Source organism: Takifugu rubripes, chromosome 14 (assembly GCF_901000725.2).
Source record: "Takifugu rubripes chromosome 14, fTakRub1.2, whole genome shotgun sequence".
Classification (NCBI taxonomy): domain Eukaryota; kingdom Metazoa; phylum Chordata; class Actinopteri; order Tetraodontiformes; family Tetraodontidae; genus Takifugu; species Takifugu rubripes.
The window spans coordinates 2,746,819-2,771,306 of record NC_042298.1 but is presented as its reverse complement, the minus strand read 5'-3'; the positions used below and the strand labels follow the sequence as shown (position 1 = coordinate 2,771,306).

The following is a 24,488-nucleotide window of genomic DNA, read 5'->3' as shown; positions in this document are numbered from 1 at the left end:
ATACACAAATACTGGAGACAGAAGAGACATTGAATATAGGACAGCGGTGGCAACAGTATATCCATCCTTTCATCAAACTATATCCATAGATGTATGTTCATAATGGCTTCATTAAAGATATTGCATCAGAAAATAAACAGTGCAAATAGAAGCTAATTTGGTGATACACAGCATAAGGCACATGACATATGCAAGTGAATCAAGACCTCTCGGGAAACCCAGCAACAGTTCTGGGACTGGTGCATAAAAATAATGAACATGCATCCTAGCAGCCTCCACAAACAAATAACATTGTGACATATAATTATGGTATATCTGAAATGAAGAAGGAATCGGTAAACCTCTCTTTTGTTCCTTTTTCCTTTTACCTGTCCTGCCCCTTTAAGATTGGATATTTCAATCTAGGCGTGTTCCTGCTGCCATTGACTAAAACAGAGCTGCGATCCTTTGGGTGGAGAAGAGATCACATCTGAAAGCTCCCAGCTTCCCAGTCAATACGGGCTCCTTTATTCTATTTTCCGAGTTTATTTTTTTTACATTCTCGCGTCGCGACCGAGCGGCGTGGCCACGGTGTTGGGTGCGCGCACACGGAGCGGCTGGCCCGTGCGTCCATTTGGGGTCGGTCGAGATTATATGAATGTGAGTCGGTCAAGGTCCGATCTCTGGATGCAACAACCGCCGCAGCTGGATTACTGCAGGAAACATCTGCCTCCAGCGGCCGGATTTCTCCCGATTCCCCCCAACACTGAGCGGAAGGTGGGAGGGTTGAGACCAGGAGGCGCACGCTGCAGCGAGGAGCCAAAGTATGGATTAACAAACGCCCATTATGTGACTGCGACACTTTTCAAAACAATGCTTCAGAAATGTTAGATGGCCCCCGCTCTCCTGTCGGGATACACGAGTGTGTGTTTTACAGCACAATAAAATAACAAGTAATTTTCTAAAGAAGCCGAACACGGGACGACATGTCGGCGGTGATGATAACGAGAAAGGTGCGAAAATGGGAGAAGCTGCCGGGAAAAAACACGTTCTGCTGCGACGGACGAGTGATGATGGCCCGGCAGAAAGGAGTCTTCTACTTGACCATGTTCCTCATCATCGGGACCTGCTCGCTCTTCTTCGCTTTCGAGTAAGCCCCCCTACCCCACCCTGGTCAAAATCCAGAACTTAATTCAAGTGTCGATAAGACATTGTAATAACCCAATATAACAAATTAACATCCTCATCCAACATTTAGGATACCTTATAATCATGATTAGAAGTATAAAAATGCTCTTTTTGTTTTCGCATGAACCAAATAAAATGTGGGTCTTTAGATGTTATAGGACTGTGACTTAAATTGGCAATAAAAATGGGCCAATATGACATATTTGCTTCAATGTCACTGATGCAATTTAGCATTTAGCAACTTGGGCCAGCAAATATTTAATAGCTGGCATCAAAAATAACAAAGTGCAGATGTAAGCTCTTGTTTGACGCTGCCAGCTTCACTGATTTTGAATTTATTCTCATTTTCTCTTGTTTTTCTTCTCGGTTTAATACAATTTATACCTCACATGCGTCCGTTTCCCCCACGCTGCTGAGTTCATTTTTTGTTGTTCAAAATTCAGCCTCTGTCAGAAGAAAGATCGACCGAGCTTGTTGAATATTTAATAAGCGCTGCTGTCCAGCAGGTTCGGCCTCAGCCCAGTGGACTCATTAGCACCGCAAACACTGTCGGCCAGCGTTTAACCCCAAACCGTGCTGCACAGTGGAGCCAAGCTGCTCCCTTTCTGACTGTCCTCATTGTCTTGGTCGTACCAGTTCCTTCCCATGTTGCCCGACAACCTCAGGACAGTAATGTAGCCCCCCCGAATGCTGCGCTGCACTGCAGCGATTGTGCGCAACCCCCTGTGGAACAGAGCCGAGGGGAGAAGCAGCAGCTCTCACATGGTGCTCTTTAATGGCCTCCTGGTTTTCAGCCTGGACAGAGAGCTGTTGTGCTGCACAGAGCAAAGGAGATGTGATACTGCTCTGATGGCGCGTCCAGAGGAGGTATTCACCGACTGGAGGCTATTTAGTGCACGATGTTCATATCAGAGTGGAGCGTAATTGTGTCTCCTGGAGCCCCGGTGGTGGTTATTAACATGGAGATTAGATGCAGACGGGCGGGGGGTTGCATTTACTGTTACCTGACATGAGGATGAATATCAGAGTTAAACCTCCCATAGAGGAGTTTTCATCAGGCATAGGCAGAGATTTGGTCAGCTCTGTCTTAGTGTTTGGTTGTCAGTTTGAAACTTTCTTCATCTCCACGGGATCTGTGGTGCTCAGTCAGAGGGACCTTTTTGGTAACCTCTCTGACCACGACTCTTCTCCTCCCACTGTTCAGTTATTCCAGCCATTCAGCTGAATCAAGAGTCCTGCTTGACCCGATGCTGGAGCCCTCTGAGCTCTTCAGACATGTTTTCTAGCTGTTGCTACAGCTCTGTCTCTGAGCTCTTCAGGCTGCTCGTTTGACCCCGAGGATCTCATTGTTGCTCTGATCTGCAGTACGAGCTGTAAGGCTTCATTTGGACAGATGTGACCCCTCAAAATCAGGTCCAATCCATTTATTTTAACACAGAAGGACTCTGGCGAGGATAGAACCATCTCAGAGCCGAACAAAAGAATGAATGACCATCCATTAATTAGACCGCATTTTGATGAAAATTATTGATAGATGAGCACATTTGTACTGATGTTTATGGGTTTAAAATGCAGTAATTTGTTATGTTTGCAGTGGAAACATTTGGAAATAACACTGACCCAGTTTCTGGCCTGTCCTGAAAAACACTAGTGGTTAAAATATAAACATGAGTTTTCTAATTGGGCACGAGCCAGTACAAACCCTTCTTTCATTTGTTGAGTAACAGTGATGTTGCATTTTTCTACAATCACTCAGTCGAATTCTACATTTTTCAGGTTGGTGACGCTGATAGGCGTGGAGTTGTCGCCTCTGGAATGTTCAGAATCAAATATCCAACCTTTTTTTAAATCAAGGAAGTGGTTTCCAGAGAAATCAAATAAAAGTATTGTTTGTTGAAACAGCAACAATAAGAGCAAAGATGCTGAACAAAAGCAACAGTGGAGGGTGAAGAAAAAGACCAGCCAGTAATCATAAGTAAAAAGAGTCTTTGTTTACCTGTTTACTCAGGCGCACCCATGCACAGAGTCCCTAAACAGTCACGTGGGGCAGTGCAGCGACACTTTCAGGTGGTGACGGAAGACTTTTCAAACCTTTGCATCTATAATATAAACTGATTTTTGTTAGCTATGTTAGCTGTTACATGCATGGCAACCAAAGTTCAAATACATTAATTTATACAGCACTCATATCCGATAAGGTGATGAATTATAAACCCACATGTTAAATTAGTAATAAAGAGAATCTGTCGCTACCTGGTTGGAGCAGCTTTGTGCACCTGTCCAGGTAAACCGGTCTTCGCATTTAGTTCTCCAAAATTGTAAATAATAGACAGAAGACGGCGCAGCAGCGCTGATTGTATGGTTTGTGTGTACATGCATGTGTAAATGTGAGTAACCATATATGGAGGTTGGCTGAATGGAGGAAAATTGGAAGAGGACAGTGAGTCATCTGTGTGTCCACCCAGGGTGCTGACACGATGCCAGAGTAGCATATGTGTGCGCGACGTGTCGGACCCCCGCGTGTTCGGCCAGTGTTGTGGTGCCGAATCTCTTCATGAATGTTGAGGTTCCTATGAAGACAGAGCAGCTGCGCTCCCGTGTCTGACGTCCACCGTGCGTCCCCACCCTGAGTGCCTGTGGGCCAATCAGAGCACGGCTGCCCGGACGGGCAACAGCTTGATTTATGTCCTGATCGGAGCGTCTGCTGCAGATACTGTAAGAGGACTCCACAGGCTTTGTTCTCTGGACGCTCCCTCAGATGAGGAACAGGAACCGTTGAGGCGGGAGGTTGTCTTGGGCTTCCGCTTTTCTCACCTGGTCTCTATCTGGTTATTTTAAATATTTGGAAGAATGTCCAGGTCTGGCTCCAAACAGCTGAATTATCATTACATTTAAATGCAATCTGTGATGTAACAGATATAATCCTAACTTTAATCCCAGCGAAACGGTCCGTGTGTCCGTCTCTCTCATCTGGCCTCTGGTAGGTCAGTATTGCGTAACCAAGGAGGCTCATTTGACTCCCTGATTGTCCTCTTGTATGTTTATTATTATATATGAATCCAGAGGAGTTGTAGGTGCCCGTGAAATGACCCACCTGGATTAAATTTGGAAAACAACAAATACAAATATAATTGACAGGCTGCAAGGTCCTGCTCCCAAGATGCAGGTTTATACTCTTTACTGTCAGTCTCACTTTGATTTTTTGAATTCAGACTCTCCTTTTCTCTCTTTTTGTCCAACTTTTAAGTGCAGCAATTCCTGAAAATGGCTCACAAATGGCTCTAAAATGGGTTTAATGGTAATCCATCAATTTAGATGGGCTCCATAATTCCCACCACCTCTAAAACCAGAGAGGAAAGAGATGAAGATCTTTGGTAATTTACAGAATTTCAAACACTTTAATCCAGGCGATCGAAAGAGTCCTGGGAATGTTTTTATTGGGCTGCAGTTACATACTGCAGAATAATCTGCCTCTGCCTGGACGTTTGCGTGATGGACGTTACTGAAGCCCCCATAATCTAGTTATGGTGTGACTAATGCTCGTCTGCAGCCGTCAGTATTCTGTGACAGGTGTAAAGTGCTCGACAAAGGCAAAATGTTGTGACTCTCTCACAGGCGTGACACAGCGTAGAAAATCCACCTTTGACACAGATGATGGGATTATTAATTTAATAAAATCTGTTTTATCCTTGAGTGTGTGTCAGCTACAGCTAAGAAAGGAAATCCTGCAGTCTGAACGCACACACACACACGGAAACTTTTCCACACACCTTCTATTGAGTTCTGTAGAAGCATCATCAAATCAAGCTGATTATTCCTTCTTTTCCAGCTGACGAAGCCATATGATGAACTAAATCACAGGACATTTTATTTGTTTTTAATTGTGTTTGTTTGTTGTCGTAGCCGAGCACCGATGCTTCGGGCACATGGGCCTAAATGAAGTAAATAAGGAAGGGGGGGCGACGTGTGTTGGTGGCCTGATTGATCACCTCATTGATAAAAATGACTTTCCCACACGGAAACGGGACCTGATTACGTCCCAGTTTTGCCCTGTGTGAATATCCGTCATCATCCCGCTCCTCGACAGCGGACGAAGCGTCCACATCCGGGAAGGATGTGGGGACTTGATGGGAAACGGTGATAGAGTGCCCCTCAAATACCTCCCAGGCATGATTGCAGGAATTAGACCTGATCGACTGACTGCCTGCTCTGCGTCTGAATCCACTTCTGAAGGTTCAGTGGAGGTTTCTATTGATTCCATCTCTGCTCTCCATTAGTGGGGAAAAGGGCCTGCAGAGGAGCGGCTCACACCGGTCCGGCAGGTTTCGTGCGTCGTGTCAGTGTTGTGGTATGCTGACGTGCCTGATTCATTTACATACTGAAACAGCCACTTGTCCTCAGTCACCCAGTGCTGACTGGCACCATTATATTCACCTGCTTCCTTTGTAAACTTTAAGCCAGAAATGTGGCTTGTTTGTATCTATTGTATGTAATTATTTGGCAAGTCCTGCATTATTATTTTTTACATTTTTATTTACACTGCTGAAATGCAGTGACCTCTCAAATAAACGCAAGTTCTTTAATAAATCCTTCTAGGAGTGATAATAATGGGCAGACCCGTGTCTTTTTGCAGCGGTGAAACATCAGCTTCCACGAAAACGCCGCTGTTTTTAAAGTATTGTGAGTCACGGATTACTTATCTGGGCAAATATAGAAACGGCTGGTCAATAATTTACAGCGCTGCCAGAGGTTGCAGTGAAAACAGGTTGTCCGTCAGGTTTGGACGGGGTGAAACTCTGTATCGTGTTGTAGAGCAGGTCAGGAGCTGCTGTCCTCAGATTATGGATTATGGATATATGATCTCGTCACCTGAGACAGAAATGGAGCTGCTGTTGAACTATGAGCGCACGTGCCTGGAAGCTTTTTCTGCCTCTCCTGCTGCCGTTACAGCTGCTGAGCAGCCGGCCGGGTTTGCTGATGGCGCTAATCTCAGCACCCTGGTCAAATAGAGGGATAGGCCTCATCAGGCAAACGGTGTGAATAGTCCAGTATAAATAATGATTTAAGAGCGTTAGAGCTTAAAGTCAAAGAGTTTTCATCATAAAGTAGCTCATTTTGACCCTGGCCTGATCACAGATATCACAAAAAACATCATAGAACTCACTGAACTGGCTGCCTCGTGGACAGGAGGTTATGATCAGGCTTTTGGGTTCAAATCTGAATTATTAGAGATTATATTTCACATCTCCAGTTTTTAGTTATATTCTGGAAAATATAAATGTCTGTATGTTATTGTTAATATCAGTCATTACTTTTTATGATTGCCTGTTTGGTTTATTAAACCTTGAATGAGAGAAAAATGATTAGTTATTCAATCAGTGTGAGCTGAAACACAGTCCAAACCTAACTGGGAATTCTCGTTTGGTGGCGTCAGCTCGCCACAAACGCAGCCTGGCTTTGGCCAGCTCTTCCCTTCTTGTTTTATTGATAGTTTCTTCTCATCTGGGGTCTCCTAAAGGCCGTGGCTGTGATCAGGGAGCGACTGTCGGTGTGGTGGATGTCAGCAGTGATGCCACCTTCTACTGGGGTGTCCCAACACCCTTCAGTGCCAAAACACAAGACATTGAAGAATGTGAATCCCAGACTGGGTCATTTCCTCCACTTCCTTCCTGCCAACAAACAGAGGAAGCCCCTTGGTATCATTTTCTCCGCACTGACAAGAAAGAAGAGAATTATTAGACTGTGTGTCTACGAAAGGGAGGCGCTAGTTACCCTCTTGTTGTCTATCTCTGCACATCAGGCCACAGGCTGCGCTCCATGCTGATGAAGTCATACTCCAAGCAGGTCTTTGCAGTATTGTGACCTTTTTTCCCACCACAAAGCTGTTTTCTCCTGTACTTCTGTCATTTCTGCAGGACAAAACAGCAAATCATTAAATAAGTGTCTTACCGCCTTTCCTGTGCCGTTAACTCTTTTCCCCCTTGTGTTTCAGATGCCCGTACCTGGCTGTCCATCTGTCCCCTGCCATTCCGGTCTTTGCTGCCCTCCTCTTCCTCTTCGTCATGGCCATGCTGCTGAGGACGAGCTTCAGCGACCCCGGGGTGCTGCCACGGGCGCTGCCAGAGGAGGCCTCCTTCATCGAGATGGAAATCGGTGAGTTCCAGAAGGATTTTGAGGAGAATTCGAAGCTTTTGTCCCCTCAGTGTGGCTTTGACACAAGATTATATTTCTCCTCGTCTTTAGATTTTGGTGTAACTTGTGGTGCTTAAACACAGCTTGGAGATGCTTTCTTACGTTCGCTGTCTCATTCCTGGCTGAATTGATTCTGCTGAGCAGCTCTGACCAACAGGGCAGCTGCGCTTCTTGATTGACAGCAGGAATTTAAGGAAATTTAAATTTCCCTGCATTATTACAGAAAGACTTCCCAAATTGACAACCTTAGCAACGCTGATCAGGACTTTGAGCCTGTAGAGATGATTTTTTTTCATTATCTACTTATCTTTTTATGATGGGTAATCTTCTTAAGCACTTTTAACCCATCTTTCTTGTACATTCAATGCTAGAAACCAGAGATCTCTGGGATCATAAATGGTCTGTGTGTGTGTCCTTTGGGTCTGCTGCGGGGGCCCTGCTGTCAACACCCCCACCCACCTAAAGTTCCCAGCCATTCTCTCTAACGTTCCATATTCCCAGAGCTTTCTGTTAAAGATTCCTACTCTATGCATGTCACATGTTAAAGTCTTCTCGCTAGAATACAGTGGAATAAAACAGTTTAGCTAGGTTTTTTTTGGGCAACATTAGTATCATAGCAACAATCCAGAGCAATGCCCATTTTTAGCATGTCTCTATATTTAGACTTAGATTTTGATTCCAGTTTAATATTGAGTTTAAATGCTGACATGAGCCACATGTGCACACCTGACAGATCCTCTCCAGTAGATCTAATGTGATGCTATAGTAGCGTTGTGCTAAATGGTGGCTGTAACCGGTATCAGGCAGTCGAGGAGGAGATCTGGGTTTGCTTTTTCCATCAGATTCTGAGGCGGCAACAGGCATGAAGATGATGCTGTCACTGCCTGTGCCTGTTAGCAGCTGGTCCCAGGAGGGAATACTAATACAAGGAGAGGCATCCTCTTGGAATAGATAATGCCACTAACGGAGGGCCTTTCTGCCCCAGGGAGGGGCATCAGTTCCACAGTGATGACTCATTAATTTGTTCTCTAAAGGTTTATCCTGAAGCCTCTAATCCTCCATCCTGTATTAAAACCCTCGCAGATTACACACATTTTTATATAAAACATAACAGTTAGTTTTGTACGAATCGTGGGGATTTTGGTTCATGCATTATGATTATGCCCCAGATCCCCCTAACAGATTCATCTGCAGACGGTCAAAGGTAGAAACACCGCTGCATCTTTATCTGGTTTTGTAAGATCTGCCTCAGAAGAGCAGCATCCTGTCAATCATTCAAGTCAGCAGCGAGGAGACACAAACGCACCATCGTATTGAAGTGTGTCATGGACCGTGTTTACAGAGGCCGCCAACGTGAACGTCCCGGCTGGACAGAGGCCGCCGCCCCGAATCCGCAACGTCCAGATCAACAACCAGATCGTCAAGTTGAAGTACTGCTACACCTGCAAAATCTTCCGGCCTCCTCGCGCTTCGCACTGCAGCATCTGTGACAACTGTGTCGGTGAGGAGGCTCCTCTGAGCCGCCGTCGGCCTTTTTAGCTTTAGAAGACGATTCACAAAGTTTGACGAGAAAAGAGAAATGCGAGCTGGATTTAGTGAGGGCAAAATCTGCCGCGACGTTATTTACCTGCAAACAAATAGGCCAACAACCTGTGAAGTGTGTGTGCGTGTGTGTGTGTGTGTGATGCTGAGAGGAAAGAGGCTGAGATCGTGGACAGCGGAGGCTCAGTGAGAAAAAAAATGCTCCGTCATTGTGAACACTAGTTTATCTGTGCTCAGCTGTTGCACGCTTGCATACCTACACGCATGCATACATTCACACACATTCATATCCTTGTCCTTCTATCTTTGTGAGGACTTTCGTAGGGCTAATGTATCAAATGTATAACTAACCCCCCCAAACTCTGACCTAACCTTTGTCAGTAGACTCGGTGTTTTGGTACTCAATAGGTTGCATGTATGAAGAACACATTCTCACACACACACACACACACACACACACACACACACACACAGACACACACAGATCAGATCAGCCTTCTTTCACTACAATCCCCCCCCCCCCCCCAGCCATGATTGGATCAGTTATAATCAGAATGTGCACCGTGTTTCCAAATCCCAGCTCATCTCTGTATTTAGTAAATTATTGATTTATTCTGAAGAACATGAAACAGGATATTGATCAGATTTAGAACATTTCTTTTCTGCTGGAAGCATGTCCTCACAAAACCAGGCGTTTACAGGAAACTGCCCTTTGATCGTCAGCAGAAGTGGCTGAAGAGCACTAACGAATCATTAAAGGTGTTTGAGGCTTTTACACCTGAACCGTTCTTCTCTCCCCCCCCCAGATCGATTTGACCACCACTGTCCGTGGGTGGGCAACTGCGTGGGCAAGAGGAACTACCGATACTTCTACCTGTTCACCATGTCCCTCTCCCTGCTCACCATTTACATCTTCACATTCGACATCGTCCACGTGGTCATGCGTGAGTTTCCTAACACCAACCAAGCAGAATTACTCCAGAACTAATAAAGTAGAGTTTTTTGTGTTTCTTTAGAGAAAATGTTAATGTGTGTTTGTGCTTCATTCACAGGTTCAGTTGATAACGGCTTCCTGAACACTTTAAAAGAAACGCCTGGAACATATCCTTTAAAACACCATCCGATCTATTTTCAGTACAATTCCTAGAATAGACAGCTGAACAGGATGTTTTATGGATTCTAATGTTACATTTTCAGCCTTCCAACAGTGATTTTTCTAATTATAGCTTAGCATCTAGCCCAGACAGCCGATCAGGCTTTGATTTCTTGTTAAGTGAGTTCCGTTTTTAGCATTTCCAAGCCAATGGTTTTCTTTCAGGACCTGTTTAAATGGCGTCTCCTTGCCCCCACTGAGTGAACCCAAAATACCCTTTATATATTTACCTAAAACAAGAATTATTTTAAGCCCTTTTGTTGCTTTTGACAGTTTGTACAGTGAGAAATGTTTAATGGTTTAAAGGGCTTCTGGATTTTTGGTGGTGAGGACCACCACAACCAAGGTTGCGTAATATCTTGAGAACTGTTTCCTCGCTTGCCGTTCCCTCGATTAGCATCCTTGTCAGACACAGAACATCTGTCGCTGTTTTCTTAACCACACTTCACGGTGCTGGAGCTCCTGGTTTGCTTCTTCACCCTCTGGTCGGTGGTGGGTCTGACGGGCTTCCACACCTACCTGATCTCGCTCAACCAGACCACCAACGAGGATGTAAGCGCACCTTCAGTGCCAGATTGTTATTACTGTCAGTTTTATTTGCACCTGAACAATCCAAGATGGTAAACAATGCAGGTTAACCGTTAATCCACCATCAATGTCTTGCTGTCAAAGTCCTCCCCCCTTCATTAGATGCAGATAAGATTAGCATGCAGAAAATCCTCACGTGTGCCTGCATATGTGAGAGTTTAGATGGTTGGCTGGGGTGTTAACGGGTTCCAGTCTGCTGTCAGCATGAAGTGTAGCTCAGAACTGTAAACTACAGAGCGGTTTCCTTGACAACAACACTCCCTCACACCGCACCAAAGACAGAGAGCTGCTAATCTGTAGCCTGTTAATGCCAACGTTACCTGCTGACCATGTGAATCTGTAGCTTGAGTATAATACACACTGCTTTTTACATCAGATGTTCTCCTCACACTCGTGTGTGTGTGTGTGTTTGAATCCAGGTCACATGAAACAAATGTGACACACTGTCAGGCTGATCTAATGCCGGCGCGTGAATCCACGCCGGCGTTTTTTTCCAGCAGCGATGGCATTAGCGTTAGCATTAGCTGTATTGGAGACTTTGTTAGTCCAAATCTGGGAAGCAGAGAGCAGCATCAGCAGCTGCAGCGATGGGAGGTTCTAAAGCGCTGAAAGCAAGAGTGTGCACTCCTGCTTTGTTGTAATGATTAATTTATAATTCCTCTTTTTCCCTCCTGTGGGACGACTGGCCTCATTTTCCCCATTTAATCAGCGCTAAAGCTGCGCACCTACACCGGAACGCTGCTCCAGGAGTTGAAGCCGTGGCCGTGGGCCCGGATGTTTCAGGATCTGTTATTGGACTAATAATAGATGCATCAATACCTGCAGGGGCCGGGCGCACTGCCACAAATACGTCTGGGGAGGGGCGGGGGGGCTTTGACGAGGGAGACATAAATGGTGGAATAGGAGCAAACAAGGGAAGGCACCTTGAGTGTTGCATTGCTGCTCCACACACACACACACACACACACACACACACACACACACACACACACACATACATGGCTGCAGAAGTGAACTGCCTTATGGGTAGACTGCTGACCTAAATCTACTGCCTGTTTACTGTGGTTTAGTTAAGAGTTTAGATATTTTTTAGACAAACCTGACTGTAAACTGGATAAATGTAAAAAAAAAAATCAATGAGTTAAGGTTATGATGTGTAAATGGTTTTCTTTTTCAGACATTTCGATGGTATGGTAGTTTACTAGTTTAAATCTCAGTAAAAAAAAAAACATAAATACATTAAAACAAAACCTGTTTATGTTTTAATAGCAAAACTGGAATGGAAATGCATTTTACACTTGCAGAACCTTCAATTTTTGAAGTGGGAAAAAAAGAAATACATTAAAGGGGAAAACCACTGTATAACTTATGGTTCATGCTTTCTGTTATCTGTTAAATAAAGGTCATGCAGGACAACAGGAAAGTTAAATTCATTGCTGCGTAAATGCTTTAAATCCATTTTTGTTTTATTTTCAACTGGATTATCAAAATGGAAATAAAACGCTTTGTCCATTCTGTTCATTAGGCTCCATGAGCTAAACCAGGGATTGCTGAACGGGATCTGTAAGGAGGTCACAGCAGTCCTGTGGGAATAACATCTAAAAATAGAAGTCTGCTTTTGAATAAGCTGAACATAGACATAACCTTGTAAAGATGGATGTTGGTTTTGTGGAGTTCGTTAAGCCAGTCATTAGACCCTTTAACTTTGTGGATTTTTTTGACCCAGATTAAAGGATCCTGGTCTGGAAAGAACAGAGTCCAGAACCCGTACAGCCACAAGAACATCATCAAAAACTGCTGTGAGGTGCTCTGCGGGCCAACATACCCGAGGTGACGTCCTACAGTGATGAATAACGCTTCTGTCGCCCTCCCGAGTCGTCTCGCGCTGATTCACGAGCAGGACGCAGTTAGTCACTGTTTGACTTTTCTCCCTTTCCAGCGTCCTGGACAGAAGAGGACTGATGCTGGAGGACATATCTCCCTCTGTAACACCTGCTGCCCCCAGCAGCAGCAACCCAACGCCACAAACCACGGTGAGCGAAGCCAGACCACTCAGTGTGGAGACACTACTTACAGTTACACGCACACACACACACACACACAGAACCCAATTCAACTAAGTGGAAAATGCGTTCTGTTCTGTACGACAGACTAAAGCAATTAAAGAGAGTGTTTCTACCTTTTGAGCTTTTTTATATTGCTAATATATTCCACGACACCAGGATATATTTATGTCATCATCTATTAATGCTTAAATGCTCTCTCTATGTTTTTTAACAAGGCAAACGCACGTCGCCGTCGTCTAAATTATTATTCCTCTTTTAGGGTCCAAATTGATAAATCATTTATAGAATCACCTGTATAGAATAGAAAGCCTCTGGGACCAGACGTTGGTTTTCATAATTCAGTTAATTACAAATCATGTGGTTCCTCCTCTAGAAGCAGGTCTAATCCTAATTTAACATCCATTTGCTGTGACAACATGGTAAATATGTTTACAAGATTAAATAAACTTGATCCCCACCCCTGTGCTTGATCCATTTTGATCAAACTAGGAGTCACGTTGAAAATAGAACTCTCCTCTTGTTGAAATCTATAAAGTTAACAGCAGAAGAAGAATAAGCTGCTTTGTTTGCTGTGTCATTTTTATGAAACTGGCCATTTTCATCCGCCGTCATCAGACGGGTGTTTTGGATTTATGTGGGCCAAATATATTTAGCCCTGGGAGCTCAACTTGGGCCTTGTGATATTAATAATTAAACCTACTTGTTTTAACCTTCAGCCACAGAAAAGAACATGAATGAAATTTCTGCCCGTACCTGACAAACTAAAATCCGCAGCCACTTCATGAGCAGCATTTCTGACTATTTTCAACCACTTTAATCAGCCGCTGACGGCGTTCAGGCCTCTGGCGATGCTTTGCTGCAGCGCCGACGGCTCCCGGTGCCTCTTTTCAACGCGCTGTCCTCTGCCTGCAGAAAACCACGGCTCCGCTCATACCCAACGAGCACACGCCTGATGACACCCACAAGAGCATCGCCGCGTCAGCGGAGGAGAGCCCCTCCCCCAGAGAGGAGCGCTCGCCTGTTTCCAAGGTCCCGCCTCTGGCTTCGCCGGAGACAGACGCAGAAACATCCCTCGCCAAGGACAAGGCCCATTAGCTGCATGCTGGGGCGGCTCCTGTCTCAGCCCCGCCCACAGCATCCTGCCCGATCAGGGAATCCAAACATGAATAATCGTCGTCTGGTTCTCGCCCGGGCGACTCCTCAGTCTCCCCACCCTTCACCCCCCCCCCCCTCCCCCCGTTGCAGCAGGCGAGCGGCCTCGGCGGCAGCTGCAGAGCTGTTTGACTGACTCTCACCCCTGCAGTAATTTAACAGAAATGTCAGCAGTTCTCTATCTCCTGAACACTGCATGGAAAAATACAGACAGGAAAGAACCTGTAGACACGGGAATAAAAAAAGGGAATAGAAACACTCTGCAAGCGTACGCATCCCCGCACTTGTAGGCTACTCCCTATTGTCAGTATTGTGTTTGTTCTTTATTTAAGATTGACATTTCCTGTGGCGGGCCCGTTTGAATATACTCCCTGCAAATGTCTGGCCAAGGCAATATGACTTGTGAATATGTATAAAGTGAGTGTTGTGTGCACATTATATGCCCTATGCAAACTGTGAGAAGGCTGGAGAAGCAGCTTCTTGAGTGAAGTAAGAAGGGTGACGAGCGTACGTGCGCTGCCCAGGCAGGGTGAGGACACGCACATCCGATGCTGAGAAATCCCAAAACTCCTTCCAGGCAAGTCAAAATCTACCTTGTCTTTGTATCGCTCTATTCAGTACTGTCGCTCCAAGATGCATCCTTGCCTGTCCTTCCATTTTTTTTACACATATATACTCAAAGATGTTGTGTGATGTTGGTGCTCTTAGGTGAATGACGTTTCTTTAGCCACCACCCTGCATACAGATGCTTTTCCAGAGTGCCAGTGTGTGTCTGTGTGTGCGGAAAAGTCTGACTTCTGATGATATTAGACACTAGAGACACAGTGCCTTATCATAGCAGTTGCACTATGGGATGCAGCTGAAGTCGACCAACAATGAAGACATCCATCCCATCGAAAACGGGGATGCGCCCTCTGGAGCCAGTCTGGAAGGTCACGTTTGGGCTTGTGGCTTCCGTGCATTTTTGCAGATTGATCGTTATCGTGTGGGCGCCTGTGCACGTGTGGCGAATCTGCAGTCAGAGAAAAACAGGTTTAGCTTTAGGATGAAGACTCAACATGTAGGAAACAGCTTGTCTGACTCCAAAGGTTCTTCCTCAGGTACCTGTGAATGCTGATTATGTGATTGGTTGTATTAACACCTGATTCTTGTGCACAAAAAGATCATCCTTTGGTTGCATTTGAATACACTAACAGTGATCATGATAAATGTAGTGTGGGACTTTAAATGTGGAAGACAGTAAATAAATATCCAAGCTTTCCTTTTAAAAGGATGGCAAAGGCAGAAACTCTGCTAAATTATATAGAAATAATGTTTTTGAAAACATGACGGACTCTTAAAAGGGGACATTTGCACAGACAGGTGTTATTCAGTGGCAGGTGAAACAAGGATTCCTTTCGTTTGAGGAGAGGTGCTGAAAACCTCTCAGCCAGTTGGTCGGTTTAACGATGCAGCCGGAGCTTCCAGCGGAGCCCATCTTCCTCGGAGTGTTCTCGCTTTTTCTTCTGAACCGCAACAGTTCTTCCCACAGCCGCCCGAAGCCGTTCTGGGCGACCGTTGCCTGCGGGCTCATTATCGCAGAGATTGATCCTTTTTGTTCAGACGTCTGTGCATCAGAGTCGGACAGTTGGTGTGTTTTTAAGCCGCGGGGCGCTGCAGGGGGCCAGCATCCGCACAAGCGCGTTCTTGGTAGTTAAACAATGGTAGCTGATAGGGAGAGTTTGTGACAGTGGTTGTGTTGTAACCGAGACAAGAGTCGGTGTTTGTGAATTAAACTTGTAGAAATATTCATATTTCAACAGATTTTCTCTGCCCAAAAGGACTTCTTCTTTACTTCTGTTGGAATTAATAGTTGCAGAGGGTGGAAAGACCCCATTATGACGCCATACAGATGCCTGAACCATTTCTTTATTTGGTATTTGTGCTCACGTTTGTTCAGAAAACTGAGTTGCTCCCGCTTTCTCGATGACCGTTTCAGAAAATCCAAACAGGTTTCGCTTTAAAACACTGTAAATGGGCATTTTGAGCATTGTTTAGCTCATAGCAGCGTACTCTTAATAATATCTTAAGCAAATCAGGTCAGAGTTTCCACTCTTTTACTAAAAACAGACAGGTCACCACAGGAAGAGGCTGTAAAGGTGTACAGTATTGTTTCCGTGAAGCATAACTGAGAAATATTTTCTTTTTTTTGTATATTTGATTCTGAATCACTGAAGGCCGGCATTTGAAGTTCAAGCCGAACATTGTGGAATTTGTGGGTGGACATTATTCTAGTGTATTTAAATCTCTGTCACCGAGAAGCAAGAATGTACGCGGTTGGTGTTCCGTAAAAGAAGGGATGCTTGTGGCAAAAGCTGTTGTTTGAAGTTTTCCAATTCTTTTTCCTGGTGATTTGCAGCCGAGCTGAACTCTTGTATGCGTGATTCCCGTGTTAAAATGCCACGCTGAGGTTAGACGTGAATGCTCTGATAAATCGATTACATAATCGCATTATGAATAGAGATAGTAATATGCCGTAACATTGATGGGACTCCTGATTTGTCTTCACTTTGTTTAGTATCAACACTGTGAAAATATGTATTTTATTTGGTTTTCTTCACTTCTTTTTACATGATCATTGTGTCTGGTAAATAAACAGTATCGTCTTATTATTGGACTTTTTGAGGTTTTCTTTTCCATGAGGAAAAACACCTACTGTCAGTTTAAACTGCAGTTTTTGATCAGCTGTGCCTCTAAAACTCTTGAAATATTAGAAATTTTCCCTTAATTGCTAAATATCAAGCTTTTTTTCTCAACAAAATCTCCCCGGAAACGTTTATTCAGTTTCTATTTACAGCGTAAATCACCATATTGTTCCTCAAAACACCACAAATGAGTCAACCTGGCCATTGAATATAAGTTACATAAAAAAATATTTTTACATTCATGTCTACACAACATTCATAGAAAAATTCAAGCGTCTGTCAATGCCTCACTAGAATTCTGGTCCATTGTCCTATCAAGCAAACGCACTGAGTTTGTCACCTCTCCATCCAGCTGACTGGGACGCTACGGAGCGTTTAAAACCCTTAAACCTCCAGCTACACGAGTCCACAGACGGTCCCCCGCCGCTCCTCAGGACCCTTCGTCCAGCGTCACCTCCTCCAGCTGCTCCTGCACAGCGACCAGTCTTTCCTCCACTCGCTCCCCTGGTTCCTGCTCCTCCATCGGCCCCTCTTTGTTCGCCTCCTCACGAAGATTCTCTGAACTCTCAAAGCAGCCTGAATCTCGCGGGTGTTTGGAGTCTCTGGATTTGTCCTCTTCTTCTGGCTCAGAGTCTTCTTCAGCTAGAAAAAAATAAAATGAAGCAAATCAAGTTTATAAAAATTGCGAATCTAAAAAGCACCAATTACTACCAAATTTTAAGTTCTGTCAGATGATGATTTAGTAACTTACAGTCTCTCAGCAGTTCGGAAGCTTTCAGGATCTTGGAGCGTTGCTCGGGGTCGGTGATGTTCAGCTCGTTGAGGTGAGGCTCCTTCAGTCCTGCAAAGTCCTCCAGGTTTTGGAAACCGTGCATGAAGAGCAAAGAAGTCAGCTCCTGCAACACCAAAGAACATGAACCCCTATCCTGTAAACACCAGCGACCTCGCCTCCTGCAGAAGCTTAATAAACTCACGCTTAGTCCCATGTTGTCCAGCACCTCCTCCAGGGTTTTGGGTTTGGACTTGTCTTGGCAGGTCCTGCTATTGCGATGTCTCCTCCTGGCTGGGGGGCTCTCATCTGGCAGCAGGTTGACATAGATGAACTTAAAGGAGCCCACTTTATTGTTCAGCTTCCCAGTCCAGGTCCCCACAGGGGGCTTCTCAATGATGTAGATGATGTCACCTTTCTGTAAGACAGGTGATGCAAGACTTCACTGACACAAAACCCAAACTGAACTGTCGTCATCAATCTCTTCCAGTAAGCGGATGACGAACATGAAGCAACTGAAATCCCCTGATGACTGCTGCCCTCTTGTGGCGGTGTCAGCAATTGCAGCGACCAGCCCATCTGTCCATTATGGTTTGTTAAAGTTTTTAAATGATCGAATAACCAGTTAAATCCCAACGGATCGCCACAAACTCTTCAACACGCATGACTATTACAACAAATGTAACAAAAAAAAACTAGCTTTGCATTCGGTCTCAGCAAATAAAAAAATTGGACATGTTATGCTTGCTCTTTGGGATTTCACAAGTTAATGTTGAAACTAATCTTAAAAGTGAATAAAAAAGCATTCGGTATGAAATAATGTGATAGTTTCTCTTCAGTATCGATGTGTTTGTGCCAAACATGAAGTTTCTAAAGGTTTATCTGTCTCAAACCCTTTTCAATAATAATCAACGATGCAATGTTTCACTGGCTTAACAAGATCCCTGCAGGAAAGACTTGACAAGACTCCAGAACATCAAATCAGGCACACTGAGGAAGATATAACTCCTCAGCCGGGACCTACTTGAAGTTTGAGTGACTCCACATCGTAGGGGCTGGGAGTGAAGTCGGTGTGGACCAGAGCGCGCCCACAGAAAGGTCCACTGTAAGAGTTCTCCTCCAGCCTCATGCTGTCCCTCTGGCTGTAGCCACTGTCCAGACTCTGTCTGTCACCACCTGCAGTGTCACAGTAGTAGAATTTCCATTTTTCTGTCTACCTACATGTAGGCTTGCGTACTTTAGGAAGTATGAGCCCGCCTATTTGAGATTTATAGGGTTAGATTTTGGTTTTTCATGCCAAAATCTGTTAAGACTCCCAGAAGTCTTCAGACTTACTGCTTGAGAGCTGCCGGGTGAAGGGGCTGTTTGTGGTGTCCTCTGACTCTGAGGAACACACAGATGTCCTCTGCCCAGAGTTTAGATCTGGAAGCACATCTGAGACTGGAGACAGCTCGTCGCCGCTGTCACTCTGCAAACATGGAGGATCCGTTAGAACTCAACTCTGTTAATTGAATAAATACTTAAGATTTTGTCCTGCAAGTGCTTCTACCTCAACGCACCATTTGACTCATGTACTGCCACCACGGTAAAACAATTTAAGACTTACCCCTTCTTCAGCCAGAGCCTTCTGCGCCAGCTTGGAAGTTTTGCGCGTCATTGTGCGCGAGATAACGTTGCGCCATTTCTTTCCCAGTTTGTTCCCACTTTTCATCGGGTCCTCTGGTGCACCGGCCACCTGCCATGGAAGCAACGAAACCCTCAGTTTTGAGGCTGAAGGCACTGATGCCTCCAAAACCATCAACTCTATCTCCTCTGAATTTAAAGATAGTTTTAAAAGAGCGGAAACATTTGCTGTTTCCACTGTCTGACTCAGAAAGCTCTTCGCCTGACTGCTCTTAAGAACATCCTGTCTGTGAGCTGCTGTCATCTGAGCTTTGTGCAACACTTTTCAGTCTTACTTCCGCTATTTTCTATTTGCCTCTTAACTGTAAAAAAGTCTGTAATTTAGTGTTTGACAATGGTCCAGGCGTGAAACACTTGTACCAGTACAGCTCTGCTCTCTATTTGACCTTTGTGAACTTTGGTCTCCCCCCAGTATGGCGAATATGGAACAATTGAAAAGAATATCTGTGGGAAGTCATATATGGGAACTTCTTGACCAATGATTATATTACACTTCTGCTTCCACTCTTCTGCTGCTACAGATGTTTGTGTGTTTTAACGTGCTTGTTTGGGAGCCACTTACATTCTCCTCCAGCGTTATCTCCTTTTCTGACACCGGAGAGGTGGGTTTGCTCTTCATAAAATCTTTAAAGCTGCTGGATCGTTGCAGAGAGAGCTGGAAACACACAGAGAATAGATGATTTTGGATTGTCCAGGATGAGAAAAGCTTGTGATGGATGGATGGATGGATGGATGGATGGATGGATGGATGGATGGATGGATGGATGGATGGATGGATGGATGGATGGATGGAGGATAGATCTCAAAAAGCATATCACTGTCTAGCTTTTGCCAAAACCTACAATCCTACTTCTTTTTGAGAAAAAAACATGTTGTTTGTAACATTAAATTTCGAGTTTTCATCATTTCCAAATCTTTAAGTGAGGTAATTCTCAGCTGGAAATTCTTCATCTAAATCTCGTTGGGCTGTGTATCACGCTTCTTGTGTGCTGTTTCGAAAGCACAGGAAATGGGTACAACTTGAGCAACTGCTGACGCCTGATTGTTGCAGACATCCAGACAGGGTCGGCTGCTTATCTGTCTTTGCATCTGTCACGTTGCTGAACCCCCGCTAACAATGGAAGCCTAGAGTCACACGCACGTCTTCACATCAATCGACAACCATTTCTTGTTCAGAGCGAGGCCTCTTTCATTGTTTATTTCCAAAAACTGTTAAACACACAGCTGAAACATCGGCAGCCGTGCCACCTGTTGGCAATCTGATAGAATAAAATCATTTGAAAAGCACAAGGAAGTTACGTGTCTGACATCCTGATTGCTGCTGCTGACGGTTCTTGGTTATAGGACTCGCCTACCGAGAACTAACAGGGTGAGATGAGCAAAGAAACCTCTGCGGTTTTCTCTGCTCTTTGTCAGCACAGATAGAAACCAAGCGAGCGTTTGCTATAGGAGCACCAAACCTTCCTGTGCCTGTGGACAGGGGGAAAAAACCCACAAAGCCTGTGGTGATTCAGACTCTGGGAATGAACCACACTCATAGATCTTCTCTGATTCTATGGAAGGTGCTGAGATAGTTGGTAAAGATACAGCATGGGAAGCACTGAAGGTCTAAATGAGATTTATATGTGTTTCTGGGCACATGGGTTTGCTGATGTTTGCATTAACTCAGCAGTAAGCACCCTGCCTTGTAAAGATAGTGAAATATTCAACACAAACATCAGTGGCTTCAGGTATTCAACCATCACCATGGATCATATACGGAGGACCCAGATCTCTGGGCTGAGAAAACGGTTGTTTTAAGTTTCCCCGAACACCCCGATACCTCAGAAATTAGGCTTACCTTCTTCTTCTGCGCCTGCTCCTTCTCCGAGGCATTAGAAGGCCTTCGCCTCAACATCTTCTCCCTCAGTGGTCCTAAGATTTTCCCTGGTCTGAAAACAGCGAGAGCGCGGCGCCGGTTGTTGTCACAGTCTGAACTGTCGGCTTAAAAAAACATGTTTAGAGGAAGACACAGCTGCACACCGCTGCAGCCGAAGGAAGCCTGTAGAAGGAAGTCACGTGGTGTGGAAACTAAAATGGTGCAAACACAAACCAATGAGGTTTATGCATGTATGCTAGGATCCTTCTGATTAGGTGAGCACTCAAGAAAGGAAAGCCTTAATTCACTCCTGTGTGGTCACCTCACTCCTCTCTGTTGGGCGTCACCCTTCCTAAGAGGACTGGGTCCACCTTACCATCTCCTAAAACACATAGAAATTGATTTTAATTCCTTTTTTTATGTCTACGGTGGCTTTGCAGTGACCAGGGGAGCTGACGATGAGCTTCATTATGGTGCAGAGGTGTGACCAGGTTAACTGTACCAATGGAAGTTTGCAGGTCGCCTGGCGCTGTTTCAGTTTCACATAAATGGGGTCATTTCTGCTTCAGCTGTGAACATATAACATAACAAGAAGCCCTCCTCCATCAGGGGGCAAAGGGGTCCTGTCCTGGCGGGTGGACCAGATCTGCTGTTCCACTGAAGCTCCCAGCTCACGACCTGGCTGGGTCACCTCCACTCCGGCTGCCTTAAACCCAACATCTTTAGCCAACCGTGACCGAAAATATTACTTAGGTAATGTTAAAGAATGATTAAACCGTTTTTACCAAATACTAATTTAGTTGAATGGCCTTTAACAACCATAAAAGACCCTAATTCAGGAGTTTTTCAGGGAATAGCAGGAATGTACTGGGTTCGGGACCCGTCTGGGTCGGGTTTTCTTGTTCCCTCTGGTTTTCTGCCACCATCTAAAGCCATTCACAGCTCTGAGTGGGAATGTATCACAATCACTGTATTACAACATTTTAAAATAGTCACTGACGTCATTATGATTTACCGGAGAAGTAAATTTGCTGGCACACAAGATTTTTTGGTTTTCGTGATTTGGGTCAAACATTTCTATTCCCATTTTCTTCAGTTCAAATGCCACTTTCAACCTTGCACCTCTTCTGCACAGTGTGGAAGTGAAAGAGTGACTGATTTAGAAACTCTTAAGGAGGTTTTGCAGCTGCGGCATCTTTTTTGGAGCTCATCCATGACAAGATAATGACAGTTAACTCACTAGGAAAAATTAACGGTGACTGTAGATACTAAGCAGACCTTCTAACGGAGAGAATCAAACAAATCACCCAAAAGATACGTGTTAGCGACTGTAAAACCATCCTTCAGGATATTGAACGTCGGCAAAGCAAATGTGGTGTTGAGCTTGTTATATGGGTTATGCATCAAAACCACATAATACGATGCTCCATTTCAGCTTCCTGTCACATGATTCCACAGAAGGTTATTTGAAATCAAAGAATCTTTGTTTTTGTTTTAAATTCTGTGGATTTTCAGATGAAAAGTTACCAAAAACCCTGTAAGTGAGCATTCCTGGAGTCTCTGTAACATACTGGAGTCCAAGGGAAGAGCAAAAATAAACATGAGCACTTGTATGAGTCAAAGATGAAGAAAGAAAGAAAAAGAAGTAGGACACTGATGGAACTTTAATGTGAGCAGCACCATCTGCACAAAATGTCATCGAGTATAAACTCAAAGATTTCTAAAAGGTGTTAGATTTAAAGTGAAAAGCACAACATGCCAAAATTTTTCAATATGCCTACTTAACTAACCAGGCAGGAGTCCTGTCGTTCCCTCCGTAGAGGGGAGGGGGTTCTGTGACAGCCAGCGCTGGTTTGACTTTTAGCAAATTAATTAAAAATGAAAGGACTGATGAAATCCTCAGGAAATGTGGATGATGGCTGAAAGAACAGATGAATAAATTCTGGGGTTCTAGATTGCGGAGGTACTTTGTCCATCCCAAATGAACCCACTATGTTCTGAAACCCCGAATCACTACTGCCTATAGACGCACATGTTAAAGGGGAGCAGCAGGCTCCAAATTCTGACGTGAAATAGAGCTGAACAGCGACGCTCCTGTCCTTTCTATCAGACCCAGAGGAGCTAAAAGATGCTGCTACCATCTCATGCTGGTCTTTGTAGACCTGCGGCAGATTAGCCAACCACACTTAAGCTACCAGTTATGATGTTTTATACTTTTTTTCTTTGTCGAAAGTAAACCCAGAATGTATCCCGTTACAGGTCATCTCGTTACTACCAACTGGAAGCAGAACAGACCTCATAGAAAACAAAACAAAAACAGCACAGACATAACAGGAGGAACAGAGGAACAGGCTCCCTGAACAATGATCATCTTTGCTGTTCTGCTTTACCGTTTAACTAAAATGTGTGTGTGTGTGTGTGTGTGTGTGGGTGTGTGTGGTTGACAGATGCAGGGAGTGGTGTGAAGCTGGCATGTTTGCACCTTCAAGCTGCAATGTCAGTTTCGAGGCATCGCTGTGTCAGCAGCTGCCAACAAAACCTTTGAGATTGATATGATTTAAAATAGGAGCTGGGAAACAGAATTATAATAAGAATGTGTTTTTTACTATAAACATTAGAATCTAAGTAGCAACATATATTTTTTCTAAACTACTCAGTTATGCTGGCACCTATATTTCAGAAGTGTGTAAGATGTTGACTGCTGCCCTTCAACAAAAAGGATTTTTTTAGTCTAATTTATACATTTATCTGTTTTGAGAAGATACACTTTAGATTTATATTCATTCATCCCATTGTCACAGCATTCTCACGAGAAGAGTTCTAAAATAATTTTATTCCAACTTTATGGGCCACGTTAGACTTCATGAAGGTCGTGAAGGTCAACCGGGACGTCTATGGGCTGTGAGTCACAGGCAGACCAAAGAGGCTTCTCTGAACTGACATTTCTGACTTTCGTGAACTCGTTCTCCACTGACGATTCTCCAAAGTCCACAGTTTCATTTGGAGAGGCAGTTACTGTCATGTAATAAAAGTAATATCAGCTGATTATACCAATGTCCAGATTACAAATAAAATATTTAATTTCAGAGTTTAAACACCTCCACATTCAATCCTTCGATCGTGGAAGAAACACACACACTTTAATGACAAAAAGCTAAATTGTAGTGCATCCCTGGGGTTTAGCTGCTCCATATCGACTGCATAGGGACGATGCCGGCGTCCAAGGCTGCTGTCAGCGGCTTGAGCTCCGCCATCGGAAAAGATCAGATGATGTTGTGGAAAAGGGTGAGGACCAGGGCGAAGAGGGTCAGAGTGGAAGAAGTGACGGCTGCAGAACTTCCAGAAGGCACGAAGGGTTCTGTGTTCTTCAGCATCCAGTCCTTCTCTTCCTTTAACCCCTGTCTGTCCAGCTCTGGACCCACCAACGTCCTGATGGTCTCGTAGTATTTGTTCAACCACTGAATCTAAATGAAGAGAAGAAAAGCGTAAAGATGACCAGCGATTTTATCTGGGCAGAGTTATCAAATGTTGCAATTTACAACCTCGTTCCAAAAAAAAAAAAAAATTGAAAATATTAATACCTTCACCGTCAAACCCGTTGTGTAAAATTCACAGTGCTGATATGAAAGATAAG

At 44.4% G+C, this 24,488-nt stretch overlaps 3 protein-coding genes across 5 annotated transcripts in view; 1 reads left to right on the top strand and 2 right to left on the bottom strand.

Annotated features, from left to right (window-relative positions):
* The first annotated feature begins 120 nt into the window (after window positions 1-120).
* zdhhc9 (zDHHC palmitoyltransferase 9) lies at window positions 121-16,511 on the top strand. 3 transcript variants are annotated; one of them, XM_029846879.1, is made up of 10 exons: window positions 121-803; window positions 947-1,129; window positions 7,160-7,320; window positions 8,702-8,860; window positions 9,708-9,845; window positions 9,954-10,002; window positions 10,504-10,606; window positions 12,369-12,472; window positions 12,582-12,675; window positions 13,530-13,800. In XM_029846879.1, the coding sequence occupies exons 1-10, from the start codon at window positions 634-636 to the stop codon at window positions 13,659-13,661; spliced, it is 1,293 nt and encodes a 430-aa protein (XP_029702739.1). In that variant the 5' UTR covers window positions 121-633; the 3' UTR covers window positions 13,662-13,800. The 3 variants fall into 3 exon arrangements, with proteins under 3 accessions (XP_029702739.1, XP_011608728.1, XP_003970199.1); XM_011610426.2 differs by having other exon boundaries at window positions 308-803; window positions 13,621-16,511; XM_003970150.3 differs by having other exon boundaries at window positions 320-1,129; window positions 13,621-16,511.
* A 132-nt stretch (window positions 16,512-16,643) lies between these two features.
* On the bottom strand, window positions 16,644-21,039 carry sash3 (SAM and SH3 domain containing 3). Its single transcript, XM_003970149.3, has 8 exons — window positions 20,837-21,039; window positions 19,559-19,651; window positions 18,920-19,048; window positions 18,649-18,781; window positions 18,338-18,489; window positions 17,519-17,731; window positions 17,296-17,440; window positions 16,644-17,186 (listed from the first exon to the last, which is right to left on the bottom strand). The coding sequence occupies exons 1-8, from the start codon at window positions 20,891-20,893 to the stop codon at window positions 16,975-16,977; spliced, it is 1,134 nt and encodes a 377-aa protein (XP_003970198.1). The 5' UTR covers window positions 20,894-21,039; the 3' UTR covers window positions 16,644-16,974.
* A 1,463-nt stretch (window positions 21,040-22,502) lies between these two features.
* The window catches only part of xpnpep2 (X-prolyl aminopeptidase (aminopeptidase P) 2, membrane-bound), an 11,377-nt gene continuing 9,391 nt past the window's right edge, over window positions 22,503-24,488 (bottom strand). Inside the window, exon 21 of the mRNA XM_003970119.3 lies at window positions 22,503-24,318. Within this exon, the coding sequence (XP_003970168.1) occupies window positions 24,118-24,318 (201 nt within the window). The 3' untranslated portion in view covers window positions 22,503-24,117. The remainder of the gene's footprint in view (window positions 24,319-24,488) is intronic.